At 48.1% G+C, this 21,976-nt stretch overlaps 1 protein-coding gene across 9 annotated transcripts in view; it reads left to right on the forward strand.

Moving 5' to 3' along the window:
* PRICKLE2 (prickle planar cell polarity protein 2) overlaps positions 1 to 15,455 on the forward strand; it is a 103,394-nt gene extending 87,939 nt beyond the window's left edge. For all 9 annotated transcript variants that reach the window (XM_021537258.2, XM_085590331.1, XM_085590332.1 and 6 more), the window contains 2 exons: positions 1,681 to 2,544; positions 12,798 to 15,455. In XM_021537258.2, the coding sequence (XP_021392933.1) occupies positions 1,681 to 2,544; positions 12,798 to 13,663 (1,730 nt within the window). In that variant the 3' untranslated portion in view covers positions 13,664 to 15,455. The remainder of the gene's footprint in view (positions 1 to 1,680; positions 2,545 to 12,797) is intronic.
* Positions 15,456 to 21,976: the final 6,521 nt, after the last annotated feature.

Consider the following 21,976-nt stretch of genomic DNA (forward strand, 5'->3'; position numbering starts at 1 on the left):
CCCCTTTGCCACTTGGCTGAGCACAGTGAGCATGCAGACAGCCCTTCTTTGTCCATGGAGGTGAGCTTACATGTTCAAATACTTGGTATATTGAAGAGGGAATAAAACAAACCTTTTGCTCCTGTGCAGCAGCCAGATGGCACAGGGAGGGGAAACACAGGGTTTTCAGTGAAGCATTTGGAGGATGCATCTACTGTGACCTGCAGCACATCCTTCCCAAAATCTCAGCTGCAGAAAGGTGAAGAAGCAGCTGATAATGTTTCTTGCATGGTCCCTTCTCTTGTGCTTTCCCCATCTGCTGTCCTTCGCTCCAGCTGGCCTGCTGACTCTCAGGTTTTCAGGGCAAAATGTCTGGCTTGGTGCATATTTGCACATTTCTAGCAAAGGAGGGACTGCAACCATTTTGCTGCAAGTTGCTCACAGTAGTGAACAGGGCACTGTGCTGACAAGCTACATAACTCAGAGGTAAGCATGTGATGAAGCCTTGTAGGGCTTGGGTTGGGTAGGTGAGGATGGAGTGAAGAGGCTGCACTCCTTCCTCTGCAAGATGGCTTTGGGCAATGGAAAATGAGCTGATAAAATCCCACCCACCGTCTTGTCTCTCTTTTGCCCACAAGTGTAGCATGCTGGATAAAAGCATTTTGCTCACTATAAGGGGAGGAAAAAACCGATTATATTAAACCTAATTTAGCTTGAAATAAAACAGACCATTAACATAGTGTTCATTTATAAGTTACCTGGCAGCACTTGGCCCCACAGCGGGTGAGCAGGCACGTGCTGTGCACATGTGGTGTACACCCACCGTGCCAGCCAGCCCACACTGTGCATGGCACTTTCTCAGGGAACGGGGGCAGCAAGGGCTTTGGCCAGTAACAGCAGCTTAAACAAGTGTGCAAATGTTATAATTGAAACCTCAGGAGCTTTGTTCACAGCTCTGACTGAGAGCACTGTGCAGATGTTGCTCCCTGGGGTTTGGCTGGAGGGAGACAGACTGTCTGTGTCAATTCCTTTATTGAACCCAAGGGGGGCCTGGTGCAGCAACCCAGGAAATGTGGCTGGGTGCAAGGCATGGGTGTGTGCTCAGCCCCTAGGGCCAGCTCTTTTGAAGCCAAAATAAAGTTACGATGGGACCACAGTAGCAGCAAGGGACAGGGTTGTCATCTGCTCTGTTGCATGCTTAACCAAGGCAGCACAAATTCCTCATTATGGTTTAGCTGGAGGCTTTTTTTTTTTTTTTTAATAAGCATCATATTGCTTTTACTTCAAGGACTTTATGGAGAACTTCTTGCATTCCTTTGCTTTATGATCGGAAATATCCCCATTTAATACAAAATAGCTTGAGGCATGGGTCTGCTGCCTTTTCCAACATTGAGTAACTCCCAAGCAAAGGCCTGGAATTAGAATTGGGAAGAATTAAAAATGAGATTAACTTCATGTATCAGAGAAACTGAAAAAGGGCTTTCAAGAGCGAGGCTGAGTGCATGTCACCCATGGGGGATCATAGAGTCATAGGATAGTTTGGGTTGGAAGGAACCTTAGAGGTCATCTCATTCCAATCACCCACCATCAGCAGGGACACTTTCCACTAGACCAGATTGCTCAAGAGCCCATGCAGCCTGGCCTTGATGCAGGTGTTAAGTGCAGTGCTAGATGACCCTGACACTGATCTTCTCCCTCAAGGCATTGACCAGGGCCAGATGACGTACGACGGCCAGCACTGGCACGCCACCGAGACCTGCTTCTGCTGCGCCCAGTGCAAGAAGTCGCTGCTGGGACGGCCCTTCCTGCCCAAGCAGGGCCAGATCTTCTGCTCCAGGGCCTGCAGCATCGGCGACGACCCCAACGGCTCCGACTCCTCCGACTCGGCTTTCCAGAGCGCGCGAGCCAAGGAATCGCGCCGCAGTGCCAAGATCGGCAAGAACAAGGGGAAGGGCGAGGAGGGGGCACGCAGCCCCTGCAACCAGCTGCAGGTCACCTCCAACCGCCTCTCCACCGACGTGGACCCGCTGTCCCTGCAGATGGATCTGCTGAGCCTGGCCAGCCAGACACCGAGCCTCAACAGGGACCACTTGTGGAGGAGCCGGGATGAGCTCTATCACTATGGGGGCAAAATGGAGCAAAGCCAGTCTCAAACCCCCTTGCAGCTTCTCAGCCAGTGCAACATAAGAACCTCCTATAACCCCACCCAGGTCCCAGGCTCGCAGTCGGATTTATGGGCGAAACACTTCAGCAACCAAAAGAGGAGCTCCTCATTGGCCATGAAGAGCCACGGTGGCAGCTTTATCCAGGACTGCAGAGAGGACTACTACTCAGGGAGGCTGCGCTCGCAGGAGAGCTACAGTGACATGTCCAACCAGAGCTTCCCAGAGACACGAGGAAGTGTCAAAGTCCCCAAGTATGAAGAGGAAGAGGAGGGTGGGATGCCAGCGTCGCAGTGCCGCACCCGTCACCCCATCAATGCCCTCAAGTTCACAGAGGACCTGACGCCCACCGAGCAGACTCCCCGGGGCTCCATGGAGTCCCTGGCACTCTCCAATGCTACAGGTATGTCACCCCTGCTCCTGCCACCCTGAGACCAGCCCAACACACCCTCCATGCAGTTGAATCCCTTGTGTTCTGGTGTCTTCCCACTACGAGGGTAACCAAGCTTGGGGATCACTTCTCAGTGACACAGGCTTGTCTGCCTGGTCCCGACAAGCCTGACAGTTCCTTTCCATTTGCTTGCTTGTTTACCAAATGCAGAGCTTTATAGATGGCTGGCCTTTCTGTGCAGCTTAAAACAAATGTTTTCAAAGTCTTTAATCCTCCCTTTTGTGAAGAGAGAGGGAAAAGCAAGGCCAACTGCTAACACAGAGGCAGATTCCAGTTTTCAGTACTTGAAGGACTGCTGTCAGCTGCCCTTGCAGGCTAAAAATATTTTTAATGCCTTGAAATAGGCCCAGTTAACCCCTTTTGAATGTTATGCAGTCCTCAAGCATGTGACTAGTTAAAAGAAGTTCCTCCCCCTCTCTGCACAGCTCTTTAATTCCTCTTCCCCAGCCTCTTGGTAGAAACTGCAGGGAAAAGCCAGGCAAGATGCTTGCCCCATCAGGCTGAGCTTGTTTCTCACGAGCACATCCCAGGGTCATATTTCTCAGTCCTCTCACCCTAAACATGTTTGGGTTTCATTGGTGGCTGCAGGGGTGGGTGGGTGTGTGCACGGACGTGTCTGTGTGCGGCTCTGGTCTGCAGCTGGCGCTGGGCAGGCTCTGTCCTTCCTGCAGCCTGCTCTGCTTCGCTCGCCCACCACAGCTCCCACGTCCCTCAGCACAAAACTACTCAGAAAAGAGAATGCTGAGCCTGGTTTGCTCACCAGAGAAGCTGCCTTGCTTTTTCTTTGCGTCTCCCCCTGGCTTTTCTCTGTTCCAGCCAATCAATGCTTGGATTTGGGCAGGTCCTGCATCTGAACCCCTGCAAAATGGAGCCTTTCTGCCTTATTGCTGGCAGGGAGTGTCCTGTGGGGTGTTTGTGCCTGGTCCTGAGGATCCCCCACAGGTTCCTGGCAATGGGTGGTGAGGATTGCTGAGCCCACAGAGAGCTGAGCCCCCCTGAATCCCAGTTCTGGGCTCTGCCCTGCCTGGATGGACAGGTTTGCACTGCTATGCCCATGCCTCCTCTTCTGGGGTTTGGTGTGTTTGTTTAGGGAAGCTGCCAGCCCCATGCCAAGATGTGAAATTATCTCTGTTCCAGCCAGGATCTCCCTATCCAGCAAATGGAAAAAGAGGGGAGGGAGAGGAGAAGCTAATGAGCTGGGAAGGGTTTTGCTTAAACAGTCTCAGATATACACAGAGGAAAAATAGATGTGTAATAGTGAGGGAATTGGGAATTGCTCTCCAAAACAGGGTTTCCCTAAGCAAAGCTCCACATTTCCAAAGCCTCTTGTGTTCCTGAAAACTTGTGTTGTGTAAACCCCATCAGTACAAAGAATCTTGAGCAACACCAAGCTTGGATGAGCAATCCCTGAGCACTGGAGAGGTTGTTGCATGCTTTGGAGCTGAAGTGTAACATATTATTGGGGATATAGGTCAAGACACAGAAAATATGGCAAGGCCTACATATCAAAGTGAAAATCATTCTGCCTTTCATTTTAGAAACCCTTTTTTAAAATGCTGGCAGGGAGACCTCCCAAATGCATCTGTCCACCATACAGAGCCAGAGTTTGAGTTTCCTCAGGGGCAGTGACTGCCTTGATGGCTCGCTGTGTTCAGCTTTCTGGAGCAGATGCTCAGTGTAATGAGGCTTGCAGTGAGTGTTCATCGTTCCTCTGCAGAGTGAGGTGATAATATTTTTATTAATGTGTTAGGTTCTAATAATTTTCCTTGCTCTGGGAGCTGGCTCAGCTGAGCTAGGGGCACTGCGGCAGCAACAAGCAGCTCCCCCAGGGCTATGTCTGCAATTATGGAGGACACAATTATCATCCCATTTAATTGGCAGTGTTTTGAGGACAGGGAGGTTTGGTGACCTGGATGAGGTCTGTGAGAGAGCAGGTTTTTGGTCAAGTGATGTCAGGGCACAGCACCCCACTGCCTGGCTTTTCCCATCCCTGCACTCCCTGCTGTGGCTGATCAAACTCCCCCCAGAGCTCCCCCAGCCACAGCCTGGGGTTCTGGCTCACCCCGTGTCCTCCACCCTGCATCCTCCAGCTCTGCTTTGCCAGAACCTCCCAGGCATCCACATACAAAGTCCCTTGGAGCTACCAATGCTGCACAGTTGCTCCACCTTTCACTTTGAAATAATTAACACCGCATCCATCTAAGGTTTTATGGCATCGCTGAAAACAGTCAATTTTTTATAGGGAGCTGAAGGGCAAACAGTCCCTGACCTGGAGAGCACATGCTAAAAGCTGGTACCTCCCTGGCAGTGGATTTTGCTGTGATGTTTCTACTAAGACCTAACTGCTAATTAGCCAGAGACAGTCAGTAATGCAGATAACTCAGGGCTGTGCAGCATAATCCCTGTCCTTTGGCCGGAAGGCTGCCTGCCGTGAGCAGATGTTGTTCCCTGTAATATTTCAGGGTCAGCCATTGTGTGGGTCAAGATCTACATGACCCCAATCTCCTGCAAGACCCCAGGTTTCTACCTTACCAGAAGGCTCTATTTAATCACTTCAAAGCCAATTCCCCATGGGTTAGTAAAGAGGTGAGACATGATGTTAATCCTGGGCACGTGCCCTTGCAGTGCTGCGTTGTGCTCTGCTGTCACCGTGGGCAGTCCTGCAGCAGCAGACGTGTGAGTGGCAGAGGTGGCTGCGACCCTGCTTGTGCTCTGTGTTGGGGGTGGAATTAGGTGGGAGTGGCTCTGCTGTCCTCTGGTTTGTGCTTGTGTAATTGCCATAAATGCTGATGGGATTTAAGCACATCCAGTGGCAAAGGGCAGTGTCTCCTGCTGGTGGAGGGCATCTCTCCTTGCATTCCATGTTTCTGTTAGAAAATCCCCATTCTGCCATCAGCTACAACAGGCTCCAATCTGCTACGGCTTCTTAGAGACTGTATCCTCCTGCACTACACGGCCATTAGATGGAGAAGCAAAAAGGAAACAGTATTTCTCAGCTTGTTTTCTGAGAGAGAGCTCATTTTTGCTGATTTTCCATTATCTTTTATGTCATACTTCCATTGTCTGTTTTTGGGGGTTTTGGATTGTTGGGTTTTTTTAATGGCAATAACAAGAAAAAAACCTGTGGATCCTGTAGCAGTGTTTGCCTTGTAGCTCCCTGCATTAAGCAGCCTGGACAATGCTAAGATGGAATTTGTCCAGGAAGGTTTTCTCATGATGAGAAGCCTGATCCTACCAGAGGTTAATCACTTCCCAAAAGACACTTGGCCCATCAGCCCTGCTCCCTGTGTTTGTGTTTTCCTCCAGAAAGGTTTTGCAGTCACTGCACGTGCCTCCAGTGGAATTAGAAATCAGGAGCTGAACTCTGCTGATTCCAAGCAGTTATTTCCACAAAAGATCAGCTGGTCAAATAGCCCACTTAAGAAAGTACCTGCAGGCTAAATGTTGTTCTCTGGGAACAGTCCCTTTGTGTGCTGTTTGCAAAAGGAGAAACAGATTTTAAGGATTCCTTGAGAAAATGAGTTTGGGTGAGGGGAACATCTCTCACAGGAATAAATCCAATTTAAATATATGTTAAACTGGTGCTATTACAGGGTGAGATGTGATTTCATTGGTATGGCACACACTGTGCTTGTCATCATGTGTTGTGTGATGCCCAAAGGCCCCAAATAGTTTGTTTTTCCAGACTAGACAACTGTGACATAACCAGAAAGAGGAGAGAACAGGGCTGATCCCTACATATCTGAGCTGCAGAGTGACCTGGCAGCATCATCTGTCTCCAGTCCCTTTTCTTTCTCTGCCTGCAGAGGAGCTAAAAGCTGCAGGGCAGGTGAGAGTACGAACAAGCCCTGACTAAGGGCCAGGGCTGTATTTTCTGGAGAGACATTAATTAACCCAGCCTCTCCTTCACTGGGGGCTTAGGAGCAGCTCCTGAACACCCTCAGGGATGGCAGTGAGGGGTCTGGATGCTAGTCTCCTTCCCCCTGTGCTCCTCTCCCCTCCCTGGGCTGGAGAGGGCAGCTGCCCCAAGCGCTCCAGCTGAGCTATGCAATCCAGAAAGTGACACATTGGCTGTTCCCAAAATTTTCTATGAAAAATGGAGGCTCCCAGCTCTTCACCATGTTTTTATCACTCTCTTTCTCCCAGACACAGCCAGCACAAAACTGCTTCCAAGTTGGAAGATCAGATTCCTTGGGGGAATTCTTGCAGTTTTGAGGCACAGGTATAGCATTTCCTAATCCAAAACAGATCATTTCAAAACCAATGTGAAGATAAAGGTTTTCACCTCAAAGGCCCAATGCCAAACCACTGTAAAACTGTCAGGAACATTTCTTCTCCCCCTCACTCACCTTTTGCAACTCAACAATGGGAGGTTTGGTGTGCCTACTGTGGGGGTCAGCCTCTTGCATGTCTTCACCCCTTCAGTGTCACACGTGGACAGTGCAGAGCAGGTGGAGTAATGCAAACCAGAGGGACAACCAAAACTGACTTCTGGAAGATATTATTGGAGGAGGCATCATCCTCAACATGGCTTGGGGATGATGCTGGCTCCATCAGCTGGGGAGGATGCAGGAGATTGGGGTGCTGATAAAGGAGCTATAGGGGGGCTTCTGTGTTAAACTCCAACTCTTTTCCAAGCAGCAAGAGACTTCTTCCACCAAACTGAAAAGGACTGATTGGGTGTGAAATACCCAATGATATCCATGTCTCACACACGGGGACATACCATGGGAGGCTGGTGGTACTGTGATCCACTTGGTAGGGGCTGTGTCTTCCCCAGATAGTTTATTTTCCATGATTTCCAGTTACATGAAGGTTCTGCTTTATTTCTGCATTCCCTGAGGCCGCTCAGAAGTGAGATGGGGCTGAGCTATAAACAAAGTTCTGTGCAGGCTGTTTCTTCTTAAATTTCTTTTTAGTTCTACAGATTGACCTTGAAATAAACCCTGTTTGAGGGGTGGTAAGTATGCCTGATGCTGTGTGAGAGAGAAGGCTCTGGCACCGGGGGCTGGACACAAGAGACACTGTGCTGTATCCTCCTGTGCATCTATAGCTGTATTTAAACACTGGCTGTCGGGGCTGGGTGCTGGGTTTTGGTGCTGCCAGGCACCTCTGTAGGGCTCTGTGGTGAGAGCTGTGATGCACAGATGTGTGTGTCTGCTGTGATAGATGTTAAGGCAAGAAGCAAGCGTCAGCATAGCCCTAGTTGTTTGCAATATCCTATGTCAGGATATTTTGCATTCCCTGGCTGGTGCTCTCCTGCAGTGCGATGCTGGCTCACCCCGTGTTAGCACAGCTTCACGGGGAGTTTGATTTAATGGGGGCTGGGAGCTGCTTCCCCTCATGGGGGGCTCCATTCCCAGCCTCACACCCAGCCCACGCGCTCTCCAGGGCCTCTCTGCTGTCATTTGCTGAGTGCTTTAATAATTCATAATGCAACTTGCAGCCCTGTTTAGCAAAGCACACAGAGGGACTGAAGCGCCTCCGAGTGCTTTGTTGTGGCAAGGTTGTAGAGGTGATGTTCACCAGGAGTATCTTTGTGCTGTGGCTTTGCTTATTTGGATGTTAATTCCCTTGGCAGTGTTTATGGGATAAACATGGTTCTCAGGAGGGGTGGGGACAGACTTCAGAGGGGATGTACAGGGTGTTCTTAGTGAATCTGAATGTTAACCAGAAACCTGCTTGGTTTTCTTGGTGCTGCAGCTAGCTCCACTTCTGTATCAAGCACCCAGAACCGAGCTGCAGCTTTCCCTTGTGCTCATTGGAAAAGCATGTGTTTCCATGGCTCCAGGGTGAAATATTGAGCCTGGCAGCCCCATGCAGTGGAGAGCAGCAGCAGAAAAACCTGCTGTGTCTGTGTGTGCTGTAGTGCTGGCACCAGTCTGGCTCCAGGCCGGCCACCAGCCGAAGCACCGTGCTGGAGGCAGCAGTGACATCTTTCCAGTGCATGAGCCTCTGGGGCAGCCAGCAGTCTCAGAGCATCATGCAGAAGTAAATTTTGGTGGGGTCAGCATGTTATATCTGGGTTTGCTCCCTCGGAACGGTCTTGGTGATGTGGTAACAACCATCCCACACCACAGGGCTCCTGTTCCCTTGGATGGCCTTGGGAAACAGATTCTCACATTTCTTTGTTGGGAGAAAGTCAGGGCTGCATGGTGGGGTCTCCCTCGTGTGCTCTTCCAGACTGCAGATCTCTTGGGTTATTAGATGTGTTCCCAGATAAAACACTTCATTAAGCAGGAGCTGCAACGAGCTGCAGATAAATACTGTCAGCTCGGGAAGATGGGGCCTCATGGATGGGTGTAGCTCTGGAATGGCAAATGACCTCAGGAGACAAGGGTTGGTGCCACCTTCACCCCACCCAGGGCAGTGTGGGACCAGGAATCTGAAGACACCCTTTGTATGCCTGGGCACCCACTGCCTTTGGGTGCCCGAGAAACCCTCCAGTGCCAGAGCCTGCCTGAGTCACCTTCTGCTGTGATTACACAGGCAGGGTTTTCTTCTTCTCCAGTCTGAAACTTTGGTTGCAGGAGTCAGCAGACCTGGAGAGTAATGTGTTTCCCTCCTCTTTGCAAGCATTTTTTTCTGCCTTTGAAGGTTGTTACTATATCCCCTTCAGCTTTCTCTCCTCTAGACTAAACAACCTCTGCTCTTTAAAACTTTATTCCCAGGTCATGTTTTCTAGATGAAATTTTTTTAGACAAATGGTTATTGCTATCCCCTGATCTCACTGTGGTCAGACTGGAACACTTTTGGCTTGTTCCCACTATGCCTCCTGAGGTCTTGTGGCTCCACAGAGAGCCATAGAGAGGGACATTTTGAGACCTTAGAAAGACTAATCTGGGCATAGCCCTGCTCATGATGCCTTGGCATAAATGTTAAACTCAGCTTGGAGACATCTTTGTGTTCTGCAAGGATTCTGCATTGCATCCTGGACCTGTAACCTGCTGTGGGCTCTGTAAGAGCCATGCAGAGCTTTCAGTGCCTTCAGTGCCTTTTCTCAGTGCCTTTGCTTTGGAACAGCAAAGCTTTGCTCCTGAGCGAGTGGAATAAATCCTTCGCTGTCACCTTGAGCAGATAAAATAGTTTTCCTTCTCCCAGCTGCACAGCTTGCTGGGTCACTTCCAGGCGTGGCTCCCAAAATAGACTCGTGCATGTGCAGCCTGCCCAGTCTACCTGGGAAAACACATTTTGCCCTCAGCATAGAGCCTTTTCCACTCTGTCATATGGAGAGATGAAGCCACTGGATGTTGCACTGGCTTTGCATCAGAGCCTCCCAAGCACAGGCTCCATCAACCCAAGTTCTGTGTGCTGGCAACAGTGATGGACATGTTCAGTACTGGATTCCTCTTACAATCAGCATTTTCCCAGTGAATAAAGATCTCAGAACGTTTGTGCTTAGTTGTAATCAGGCTGTCTGAATGATCAGCCAGAAACATCCCTATGACTGATTAAACCTTGCACTCTGAGCATGAGCCATTCATGTGGTCACAGGATCATTGTCTGAGCTCACTGCCCAGTGCTGCCTTCTAAGGGGAAGAGACTAAAGCACTCATGGTTGTCTGCTGGAGGTGCGTGAGGGGCTGCAGACCCTGCACAAACTAAAGCAGTGCAGCTTTGGCTGTGCCCTTCCTGAGCCGGACACCTCACTTATCACATCCTGCTTTACTCTACACAAAATGAAACAGGTTTCCCTCCTGGTTGTCCCACTTGATCTTGGCCACATCATTCCTGTCTGTGAGGTGAAGGATGCAGATATATCTTGTTTAATTTGAAAATACTGTTTCACTTTTTCCATGTCTCCAGAGCCTGTGCCCAGACACTTATTTTATTCTTGCTGCATGCAGGAGCACAGGAGGGAGATGGCTGTGAGGGGCAGCTGAGACACACAGGTACCATCTGATATGGCTGGCACTGGGAGCAAAGCACCAACTCATGCCCCACACCCCTGTGAGTGAGGCAAGGTCAGCCCCTTTTAAATGATGCTGCCAAAATCAATGTGTTGATGGCACAGAAGCATCCTGTGGCTGTGGTGTTGGACTGTATTTCTGCACAGCACTGCTGTTGCTCGTTCTTATTGTGGAGCTGCACCGGCTCCCTTAATGAAGTGCTGCATAAATGTCATCGAGGGCTCATTTTCCTTGGTGTCAGCTATTGTCTGACAGATGTGATTAAGGCCACATTGGGCTGTCAACAGCCATGATTCTCATTGTGATCAGTTCTGCCGGCAGTCCTGCTGTTGCTCTGGCTTTTCAGGAAGTCTTTGTGCATGTTACCAAGTTGCTCTTCCCTCCCCAGAGGCTGCTGGGCTCCTCCACAGTGGCACAGGAGGGACGTGGGGAGTGGTGCCTGATGTGACAGATGCCTTCACAGGCAGAAAATTGCAGCTCCAGCGAGGAGGAGAAACATAATGGGAGTGTGGAGAATGGGTGGGCAGGTCTTCCAAGAGGACAGGAAGCCCATCCACAGGGCTTTTTCCAAAAGGCAGTGGGCAGGCTTGGGCTGCTCACTCTCAAAGTCAGTGTGACTTAGGGAGGAAAAAAGAAAGCATGAAGTTGACTTGAAAAGTGTGTCCTTTTAAAAAAACCCATGGTTTTCCCTTCTTTCTAGCCCAGCATTTCCCTCCTCCTGTGGCGTTCAGGGATCACCTTCACTCTGTAATCATAAATTCCAAAAATATCTCCATTAGCAACAGAAAAGCAAAGAAGCTGGGACTCAGGGAGCAAAACCAAGTCCTGTGAGGGCCAGTAATGGCTAAAGTGCTCCCTGATGGCACCAAAAGCAAGGTTTGGAAAACTGCCCAAAACCTTTGCAGGTTCTGTTGATCTTTTCAAGGCTGAGCCCAAGGAAACCCTGAAGCAGCTCATGAATGGGGTTAGTGACAGCAACCCTCGTTCTTGTTCAGGTTTAGCAGCAGCAGATAATGCAAAAAGAGCTGAGCTCTTGATTAAATGCAAGCAGCTTTTGTTAAGGGAAAAAAAGCTTTATTCTTGAATTGTGGGCTGGGTTGTTATTTTTTATAATTAATTTACAAAGTCATAAATTGTTGGTGATTGCATAAAGGCTGTGCATCATGTTGGAAATTCTGCTGACGATGCACAGTGTTGGGTCTGCACTGGGATGTTGTTGGAGAAGGGATGGGGAGAAGGCTGCCAAAGCAAACATTCCACATTTGATTTGGGATGGAACGGATTTTCTTTGAAATAACTTGCAAAACATCTTATCCTGAGCTTGCAATGCAACCAGTGACTGCTGCCAGTTGTCAAGCCAACAGGGGGAGATAGTCAGAAAATAATCAGGAAACACTCATGGAACAAGCCAAGGACTAGGGCACCGTGGGGTGCATTGAGTTTCTTGTTGACAGGCAGGTGCTGAGCAGACTCCTCACTTCTTCCCTGCTGCCAGGTGAAGGCTTCCTGGGCTGAAGGAAAGCACCTTGCAGGAGTTCAGGGCTCGTTGGCACATTGGAGAGATCTAACAGGTCACCTTCCCAAGCAGGGCAGCCCACCAAGGTGGAGCTCACACTTCTGGCTCCTGCCCATGAACAACTCCTTGGATATCTGCAGGGAGGGATCCAGGGACCCTCCCACTGTCCTGCTGCTCACAGGGAGCTCCAGCAGACCCTCTGGTGCTTGGGCGTTTCCATCCTTCCTGGGAAACCCAACTGCAAATTTGGTCTCTCCATGGGTGTCATTCAGGGGACCTGTGAGGTGCAGCATAGTGAGAACCCTGAATTAAGTCAGTGGCTGTGTTTTCATCTGCCACCGACATTGTTTAGTCCTCCAAAATGTGTTGTCATTGCAGAAAGTGTGAGTGCTGGATCATGGCACCCTAGTTAGCTCGGTGTGCAGGAGGCCTCAGGTTACCTCTGACGCACGATTTCTCCCTGGCACCGTTGGTTATTCCTATCAAGTCGCAGACAGTGTAGACATATGGGAAAGGAAGTCGTGAAAGCAGCTTGGAGGCCGACTCAAAACACCTTAAATTGGTGTGATTTCCCCAGAGGAGGAACTGCCTGCTCTTAAAAAAAAATAAATTAAAGTCCTCCTCTTAAAAAGGGCTCTTCAGGACAGGATCGATACCACTGAGATACTTTTTAAAGCAAAAGTCTTGGGCCAAAACCAGCCTCCACCCTGCATCTTGGCTGACAGAAAATTCTCTTTTTTAACTTCTTTTTTTTCCCCCTTTGCCCTTTTCCTGCAAAGGCCTCTCAGCAGACGGTGGAGCCAAGCGCCAGGAGCACCTCTCCAGGTTCTCCATGCCTGACCTGAGCAAAGACTCGGGCATGAACGTCTCAGAGAAGATGAGCAACATGGGCACCCTGAACTCCTCCATGCAGTTCCGCAGCGCCGAGTCCGTGCGCAGCCTGCTGTCGGTGCAGCAGTACCAGGACATGGAGCCCACCCTGCACGACCTCGCCAGCCCCCTCGGCTACCAAGAGCGGCCGTCGCACGGGCGGATGCACCAGAGCTTCGACTACGGCAGCGGCGTGCCGGGGGGCAAGCTGGGGGCTCAGGAGGTCCCGAGGCACACCCCCATGAGCGAGCGCACGCGCCGGAGAACCGTGCTCCAGGACGAGCGGCACTACCGCCCGCACCGGCCCCGGCGCTCGCGGCGCTCCCGCTCGGACAACGCCCTGCACCTGGCCAGCGAGCAGTGCTACCGCCTGAAGGAGAGACCCTCGCTCCGAGCCAGGGACGACTACGACCCCTTCGTGCACCAGAGGAGCTGCAGGGAGACGGTGGAGCAGGGTCCCTGCAGGGATGTCTACGGCCACTGTCCCCGGACGGTGTCGGATCTTGCCTTGCAGAACCACTTGGGCGAGAGATGGGGGCCCTACTTTGCCGAATACGACTGGTGCTCCACCTGCTCCTCCTCCTCGGAGTCCGACAACGAGGGCTACTTCCTCGGGGAGCCGATTCCGCAGCCCGCCCGCCTCCGGTACGTGACCAGCGAGGAGCTGCTGCACAAGTACGGCTCGTACAGCATGCCCAAGTCTTCCACGGTGGGGGCCAGGGGACAGTTGCACAGCCGGAAAAGACAGAAGAGCAAGAACTGTATCATATCCTAATGGCATCCTTGCCAGGCACCTTGGGAGAATGTAAATTAACTCACGATCTTGCACTGTTTTAGATCATGTAAGTGCTTTTATTGTAACAAAAAAAAAGGCCCGAAGAGTAGGGATTTGTTAAGAAGGTTGTAGACCGGCTTCTATAAATAGTCATAATCCTGGGCACAGTGAATATATTTTGCACATCTTACTTTGGAGATTAAAATTTTAAAAGTTCACTTTAGCCTGTAATATTTACCCAGTAGTTTCTCTTCCTTCTCCCAAATACTGCCACTCCCTTGAGCTCTGTTTGTCCATACGTTTTGGTTGCCACTGTTGACTCTCAGCATCAGTTTGCTGGTAGGTTTTGTTTTCCACCACATTTTTGTTTTCCATTAGCCATGTTGGTAGGTGATTTGTCTCTTGGACAGTGTGGGAGCCTAAGTTATTTCCGTGATTGTTGTAAATGCGATGTAAATGAGAGTTTGGAGAAAATATTTTTGTATTTTGTAATATCAGAGGAATTTCTATATCTTAGGAGTCACTGGGAAAATGCATGCACGTTCAGAATTGTTTTCAGTCAGAGCTAACCGAACAGTACTTTGGAACCCCCCTTTCCATTTCATCATCACTTAAGTTTATCAGTGAGAGTCTGAGTTTTCATTGGTTTTGAGGGTTTTTTTTTTGTTTTAACCCTTTTTTTCTGTTTATTTGTTTTGATCCTGGTCAATAAACAGAAGGTTTTTTGATTCATTAAATCTTGCCAAGCCTCAGTGGCATTTTGAAGTCTATGATTTGCAGGTATACTCCATCAGTCAGACACAGGAACCCCTGACAGCTGCAAAAGGGCCTTTTTTTTTTAAATTATTACTATTACTAAATAGGAAAGACCAGAACTACCAAATGTCTGCAACATTGTAAATTACCAAAGCTGGAGAAGGAATTTCACACCTCTGTAGAGAACGCTGAAGTTACTAAACATTGAACTATTATTTGGAGTAAATAAAGTGTAAATGGTGCAATTGTGTGATGTCAGCATGACGTTGTTTTGAATATAGACTTGTCTTATGGTGCTCTAGTCTCCTGGGTTAACTGCTGTTCATTTCCAAGTGGAAGTCTCAGTATTGCCTCCTGCCTACGACATGAGAACACCTGCAAACTGCTCCCCGTGGGCCCCTCCTGCCTGGTGAGATGCCCTCGCCCCTCTGGGGCTGTGTGTGGCCAGGGCTTGTCCCTGGGGCAGAGGGCCCCTGCATAGGGCTCAGCTGTGTTGTATTCTGGTGGATGTGAGTTTGTTCTCTGTGTGCTTTAATCCATTGGGGTTCTGCCATCCCAGCTGCAAGCCAAGGCCAGGTTGTCCCAGTGCTTCCCAAAAAGGAGCAAGTTTGCAAAAGGGGCTCTTGCCACCCAACGCACCTGTGGGGGTTCAGATGAGGCTGAGCTTTGAGCCACAGGAGGGCTGAGAGCTTAACCAGCTGCACTGCCCTCGCCCTGCTGGCACCTCAGGGTGTCCCTGCACCTTGAGGCCAGCCCCTCCCTGCACCCTGGGAATGTGGATCCCGCTGCAGGGATGGCACTGGCAGCCCTGGGCACACACAGGGACACCCCCATGCCTACTCAAAGCAGCAGATGCAGAAAAATCTAGAAGATGGATGTCTCCATACCACAGACTATTGCTAGGAATTTTTTTGTTGTTTGTAAAGGACAATGTGATAATTATTATTCCTTTAAAAAGAAAAAAAAAAGAAATGATACTTAAATATATTTAAAAAATGTTTTTTCCAGTTGGAATAAATGGAAATATTCATCCAAAGGGAAGAGTCTTGTGTACATTTTTTGCTCTTAAGGAGTGTTGGTTAATCGTGAATAGAAGAGATTTGATTTTTACTGAGTTGGTCTTGCAATAAAAGCACAAAAACCAGCTCAGCTCCATTGTTGGCATGGTTTTGGTGGGCAGGGAAAGCTGGTGGAGGAGCTTCTCCTGCACACCACGCACCTTCCCCAGGATTGGTGACCTGGTGTGCTAACATCTGGACCCATTATTTGTTGTTAAAAAAGCCACATCATAGATTCATTTAGGCTGGAAAAAAACTCTAAAATCATTGAGCAAGAACAACCCAACACCACTATGTTCACCACTAAAGGATATTCCCAAGAGCCATATCCACACAGCTTTTGAAATCTTCACCTGGTAAAAGTCAGCACAGCTCAGCTGAAATCCCTGCTGGGCCTTTGGCATACTGGGGGAGACTATCAACCTGAAATGTGTAAATAACAGCCTTTTCTTAGAAGTTGACAGATTTTGCCATGCTTTCTAAAACAGACCTGTTAAGCTGGATTGGGGTATTGCTTACAGCAACAAATATGCCACTGTAACTACAGGTTATTATATAATTGGAATTTAATATGTACAGTTTAATTTATTGTCAGTGATTAAAAGCACAACAAATGTCTGTCAGCTCTGGTACAGCTGAGCTGCTCTTGTGCAGCAGGAGCTTGGGTGGCTCAGCAAATGGTAAAAAACTAATCCCCAGCCTTTCTCCTTTCCCTGCTTGCTGCCTCTCACCAGGGGTAACAGAACAAGTTTAGAGGCTCCTCACAGCAGAACTGCAGCACTCTGCACGTGCAATTTTTCTACAAAAATCACAGGCACAGTGCCTCTATTCACACAGTGGTTTTGCTGCTGGAAGTAACTCTTCAAAATTTGGTTCTCACTGCAGAGCATCTCTGCATCCCTGTAATGCACTCCAGTTTTAAAGCAGTGCTGGAATTGGAACAGATGGACAACAAAGGGGGGAGAAAAGAGTCTCTCAGGTGATGCTCCCCTCTGATGGACCCTTCACCAGCACCACAGAAAAGTGGCAGATCACATTTTCTAGGAAGGTCAGAGTTGGTACAAATTCCAGCAGTAAATGCAAATGCAGCTTCCAAACCCTTTTGATTTTTCATATGGGCTCCAGAAGTCCAGTACACTTTGAGGCACGTGATTGAAAAAGAAAAAGGAAGTTATTTGTTTTTCTGCTTAGCCCAGTTGGAGTATGATTAACCATTTCTGACAAACCCACTGAGCTTGAGGGATGGAGCTACAAGTCTGTAAAATCTTGCTCCATTGCCATCTGGCCCTGCTGATTCCCCTCTCTGTGCCCACTGCAGGTGGAAGCGGGGCCCGTGTGCTGACGTTCGCTTTTGCGTCTCCAGTACTGATGAAGGTGACACCCCCTAAAGCTTGGGGTGAGTGTCAGGGTTCCCAGTTTCCCTGGGGTCACCTGCAGTTTCCCTGGTTTGGCCAAGCAGGAAGCTTTTTGCTGGGCTCCTCCAGCCAGCTGTGCTACCAGAGCCAGCCTGGCACACTGTCACTGTTGCTTGCAAAAATAATTAAATCTGATTGCTAAGGTCTGTTGCTAACCACAATTTTCTTCTTTAAAATATCTCTTTTATCCCACTTTTTTCTCCAGAAAGTCCCTGGCAAAACCCACCCTGGTTAACCTCCATTGCAAAGCCAAGATTCACATCAAACACTTGGCTGTGAGTTGTGTGATGGTGGGAGCACAGCATCCTTCACATCCATGATCCCCAGCAGACATGGGGGCTCTCTAAGGTCCCTGCAACACCTTATGAAATACCCCATGACAACACGTTGGCCCAAAACCCACTAAAACTGAGCAGAGATGCTTCCAGCACACTAAGGCTTGTTTTTCAAGAAGCCAAAAGCCACATAGCCTTGAACCTGGTAGATACATCATAATGAGATGAGCAAAGCCTCTGCAGAGAGATCAGAAGTGTAAAGTTAGAAATATTCAGCAGCACCTTCTCTGGAAATTATCATCCATAGATAATTCCACACTTGCTAAAGGCCCAAGTGGCTCTGGCATAGCCCAAAGCACTCAGTGGCTTTGAAAACCCAGTTGCTTTTGAAGGGAGGGACAGCATTGCTGAGTGGAGGGTTAATAAATTACATCAGTTTGGCAAAGACCAAGTGCTCCTGAGAAACAGACACATTTACCCTCACAATTTAATACCCTAAAAATCCATGCCTATGCAGTATGGGGCTGGCAGCACCCACCTGGCACTGCTGCTGTGCCCTTTCCCCAGCTCTCAGGCAGTCTGGGCTCCTGGGCTTTGAACTGCCCTGGTATCTGATGAACTTTGCTCTTTCAGGCTAAAAAAAAAGCTCCCAGTTCCTTGCATTTACATACAATTATGCTATTCTTGAAATCTAGGTTGTCCTCGTTCTCCTGAAGATTATCTGCCACCTATTAGATGACCATCCTCCATGTTCAGAAAAGCTCATTAACTTAGAGCAATTCCAGAGGATTTTATTTTAGATTATACTTTTTTTTTTTTTTTCCATGCAATACACTTTTAACCTTGATCCTTAAAACTATGTAGGAATTCAGATCCAGTTTGAGTACAAAGGGGAGTCACTGGAGAGCTGGGGCCCCTTTCCAAAAGCATGCACAAGTGGTGACATTTTAGTGCAGGGGAGAGGAAGGCAGGAAGGAATACACTATTATAGTAATTTCTAATGCCAAGAATGCTTGTCTGAATTTCTGAAGAGGAGGAAAAAATTTAAAAGTTCAAATTATTTGAATTTGTTGCCCCTGCCCATCAACAGTGGACTCCAGTGTTGTGCTGTGTGTTCCCTCCGTGTTAAAGCATCAGCTTCATCTGCAGCCAGGCTTCATCCTCAGCTGGGAGGAGCAGAGGAAGCCAGGTCACAGGCTTTACCCACCTATGGGACACTGGCCCTTGGGTCAGTGACCAAAGGCAGCTCCACCTTTCTGCTTCTTCACTCCTTATTATGCACTCAGCAAATTACCAGTTTCCTTGTTCTAGGCAAACCCAGTCAGTTGCTAAAGCCATTCTCAGGAGAGTTTTCCCCTTGTAAAAGCAAATATTTATATCTGCTGTGCTCTTGGAGGCTCTGGATATGATCAACTCTTAAGGCAAAATTTAGCTGAAAGAGATGATTTATTAAAATGGATAAACAAAGCCCTGTGAAGCAAGTTAATTCAGTCTAAATAAAGCATTACACTCTGAAGAGCACACATCAGATCACAGTATATATGTATATGTGTATATATCCCATGTAAATCCTGCAGTCAAAAGCACAGCGCTCTGGACTGGGATCCCATCCCAAGCCCCAGGAGAAAGGCAGCCCTGAGGCAGGCAATGAATGTACCAGCACATGCCCTGCTCTCTAAAAGCCCAGCCAGGCAATCCACTCCCACCCCAAACACAGCCATCCCTTCAGCTGCCAGCCCTGCATGTGCTGCGTGCCTCAGTTTCCCCATCTCCAAACCTCCACCACAATCATACTTTTGACAACAAGGAACTTAAAATCTGGGTTAAAGGAGGCTGGAAAATGAGTTCTGATTTAAACCAGTGGCTCAGGGTTTGAGCCAGCTTTGTTGGCACTGCCAGGAATCTCTATTGGAGTTGTTTACTCCCTTAGATTCTTTAGAACTTTAGCTTTATACAACTTGGGTTTTTCTCTTCTTTTCTGTAAGTTGGGCCTTAATTGTCAATTATCTGCTTATGAGAACGCTTTCATGGCTGATACTGGAGCAGACTCAAGCAGTTTTTATTTTGGTACTTGGATTAATTAGCTTTATTGGAAGAGGGAGGCAGGGCAGGGATTCATTCTTGCTGCTCATCACATATTCATTATTTACATTTTTCAGTATCCCAAGTAACTCGGCACACAAAACAAGCAAATGAAGACTGAGACATACACAAAACATCTGGAGCCGCTGCAATTCTGTAATTAGCACTGCTCATTCACAATGCACAGAGTGCCTGTTGGAGAGACCATTCATATATTGGCCCAATGGAGATTTTTCCTGTCAGATGCTTCCAATGAGTTCCCCCCTGTCCTCCTGCTCCATCTGCCTGACTTAGGTCTGACCTCCACTCCCCACCAAAAGCCAAAGCAGCAAAATTGCTCATTGTTGGGAGCAGCAGCTCCTGGCCCAGGACAGTAAACACAGCTGGGCACATTAGGGTTGCTGAATAATGTATGTGATGACTCTTCAAAATGGTAAATCCTGCTCCCTCAACCCACTCCATCCTTCATCATGTGTCTGCTGAGCAGTTTGTGAATATTTAGGAAGTTTTACTAAATTCATAGACTCCTGGAGCAAACGGTTTTAAAATATTGAGTGAAACACTTGCATCTCACACTGCTCACTGTTCATGTGGCCACAGGGGAGCAAAGGGGATTCAGGGAGTGTCACTGCAAAATCCTCGTGGCTTAGATGAAAATTTTCAATATTTTGGTCCAGCAGATGTGATGCTGCCCCGTGCCTCCCCTGCAGTTCTACACCCCTCTGCTCACCACCACTGAGGAGTTAAATTAAAACTTCATCCTTGGATAACACATGGATGAAATAGCAATTTTTTTATATGCCAGGAAGCCAGGTCTAGGCACAGCAGCAATAACTTCAATAAGACCCTCCAAAAATGCTGATGTGGCCCCAGCCTGGGGTGGAGATGGCTCAGCTGGCAGCACTGGTAGGGTCTGCCAGCCTGAAGGGAAAGGAAAAAAGGAAAAGGAAAAGGAAAAGGAAAAGGAAAAGGAAAAGGAAAAGGAAAAGGAAAAGGAAAAGGAAAAGGAAAAGGAAAAGGAAAAGGAAAAGGAAAAGGAAAAGGAAAAGGAAAAGGAAAAGGAAAAGGAAAAAATAAATGAGCAAGGGAAAAGCAGAAAGGCAAAGGAGAAGAGGAAGTGAAAGGGGAAGGGGAGAAGCTTTCTCCTCACTGGACATACAGCAAGGCAGCCCCTGGGCAGGCACACTAGAGCAGCCTCCTCTCCCAACACTTGGGAATTTTGTGAATTTTGGAATTCACAGTGCTGGGAATAAATGTGCCTGGCTTCACAACCTGGCCCAGTTGTGACAGTAGAGGGTTTTGCTCAGAGGAAGCAAATCTCTGCATATTTATGAACATAATTGTTTATAGCAAAAGATACAAAGAGGAGAAGTAGATTTGGGATGCACAGAGAACTGGAGCAAACAAGCCTGGCTCCCCACAGGGCTTCACTGCAGCCCCAGAGATCCCTGCCTTTAATGCTCCTGGATTGTTAACAGCTGGGAGAGAGTGGGGAGAGCCTGTCTAGGGGGAAAAAGGCAAAAATCTCCCAGTTTCACTTTCATAATTTGGAGTTTCAAACCAATGTTTATGACAATGTCATTATTGCTGAGCATCCACTGGGCTCAGGGAATAAAATTCCTTTTATTCATCTCCAATGTCAGGATTTGCAAGTGCAAGAGATTTTCAAGAGCTTGTCTCAGTCCCTGTTTGTATGCAAATCATGTTGTAACATTTCTTAGACTAAAAGACCTGATTTTTGCTGTCATCAGTCAAAGCATCTGTCAGCCTTGTCAGAAAAGAAAGACTTTGATTCTTTCAGGTCAAAACAACCCAAAATTATTGCTAGAATAGTGAGATTGGTTTAAGACATGAAGATTACAATGAAAATTGCTCAATCCTCATTTTTCCTTTCAATGAAATTTAAATTTTTATTTTATTTCCACATGTAATGCAATTTTTTTTTTCCAGGTGACAGTTTTAAAACCAGAGTTCAGTGCAATATTCCATATCTCCATAACTGGGCAGGGAGCAGTATTGGATTCAATCACATGTACAGGAGAAAACTGGGATGAGGAATGAAACAAACTAAAGAATGGGCAAAAATAATAGAAAATTTAGTAGGAGTTTGTGCCAAGGCTTGAAGGCAGCAAGTGAGGCTCCAAGATCAAACACTTCCAAAGATGCTGTAAGCACCAAGTGCTTGGGAATAGGGTTCTCTCCAGGATGTAAATCCTCTTTCCAGAGAGGAAAATGTGCCATTGTGCCTGCACATACGGACCCCAGAAGTCTGAGATTTTGTTCATTATAAAAACAAAAAAGGGCTGGTGCCTACAGGAACACTTTCCCCTTGGTGTGGCCTGGGTCTATCTTTTGGCAAGACAATCAGAGAATCCTCCCTGTGACGTGGGTTGGCTGGAACTGGAAAACACTGGTTAGCAAGTGACACAGTCTTTCTAAGAGCAGGATTTCTGTTTTCTCATGAAAATTATTTTTTAACAACCTGCTAGACAGGGAGCTCATGATGTTCCTCTGGGTCTCTGTGAGGGGCTGTTACTCTGCTCTCAGCAGAGAAGGTTCCATCTCCTTATAAATCCCCACTCACCCACTCACTTTTCATTGTGGAAGTTGCTAAAGCCTGAAAGACTTCAGTGCAGCTGCCAACAAAAAAGTCACCTCCAGCTCCACACCTGGATGGAGACTGGGAGGACTGGGATGTGGATCTCCTCCAGCACCATCAGCAGGTTC

Source organism: Lonchura striata, chromosome 12 (genome assembly GCF_050655825.1).
Source record: "Lonchura striata isolate lonStrDom1 chromosome 12, ASM5065582v1, whole genome shotgun sequence".
NCBI lineage: Eukaryota > Metazoa > Chordata > Aves > Passeriformes > Estrildidae > Lonchura > Lonchura striata.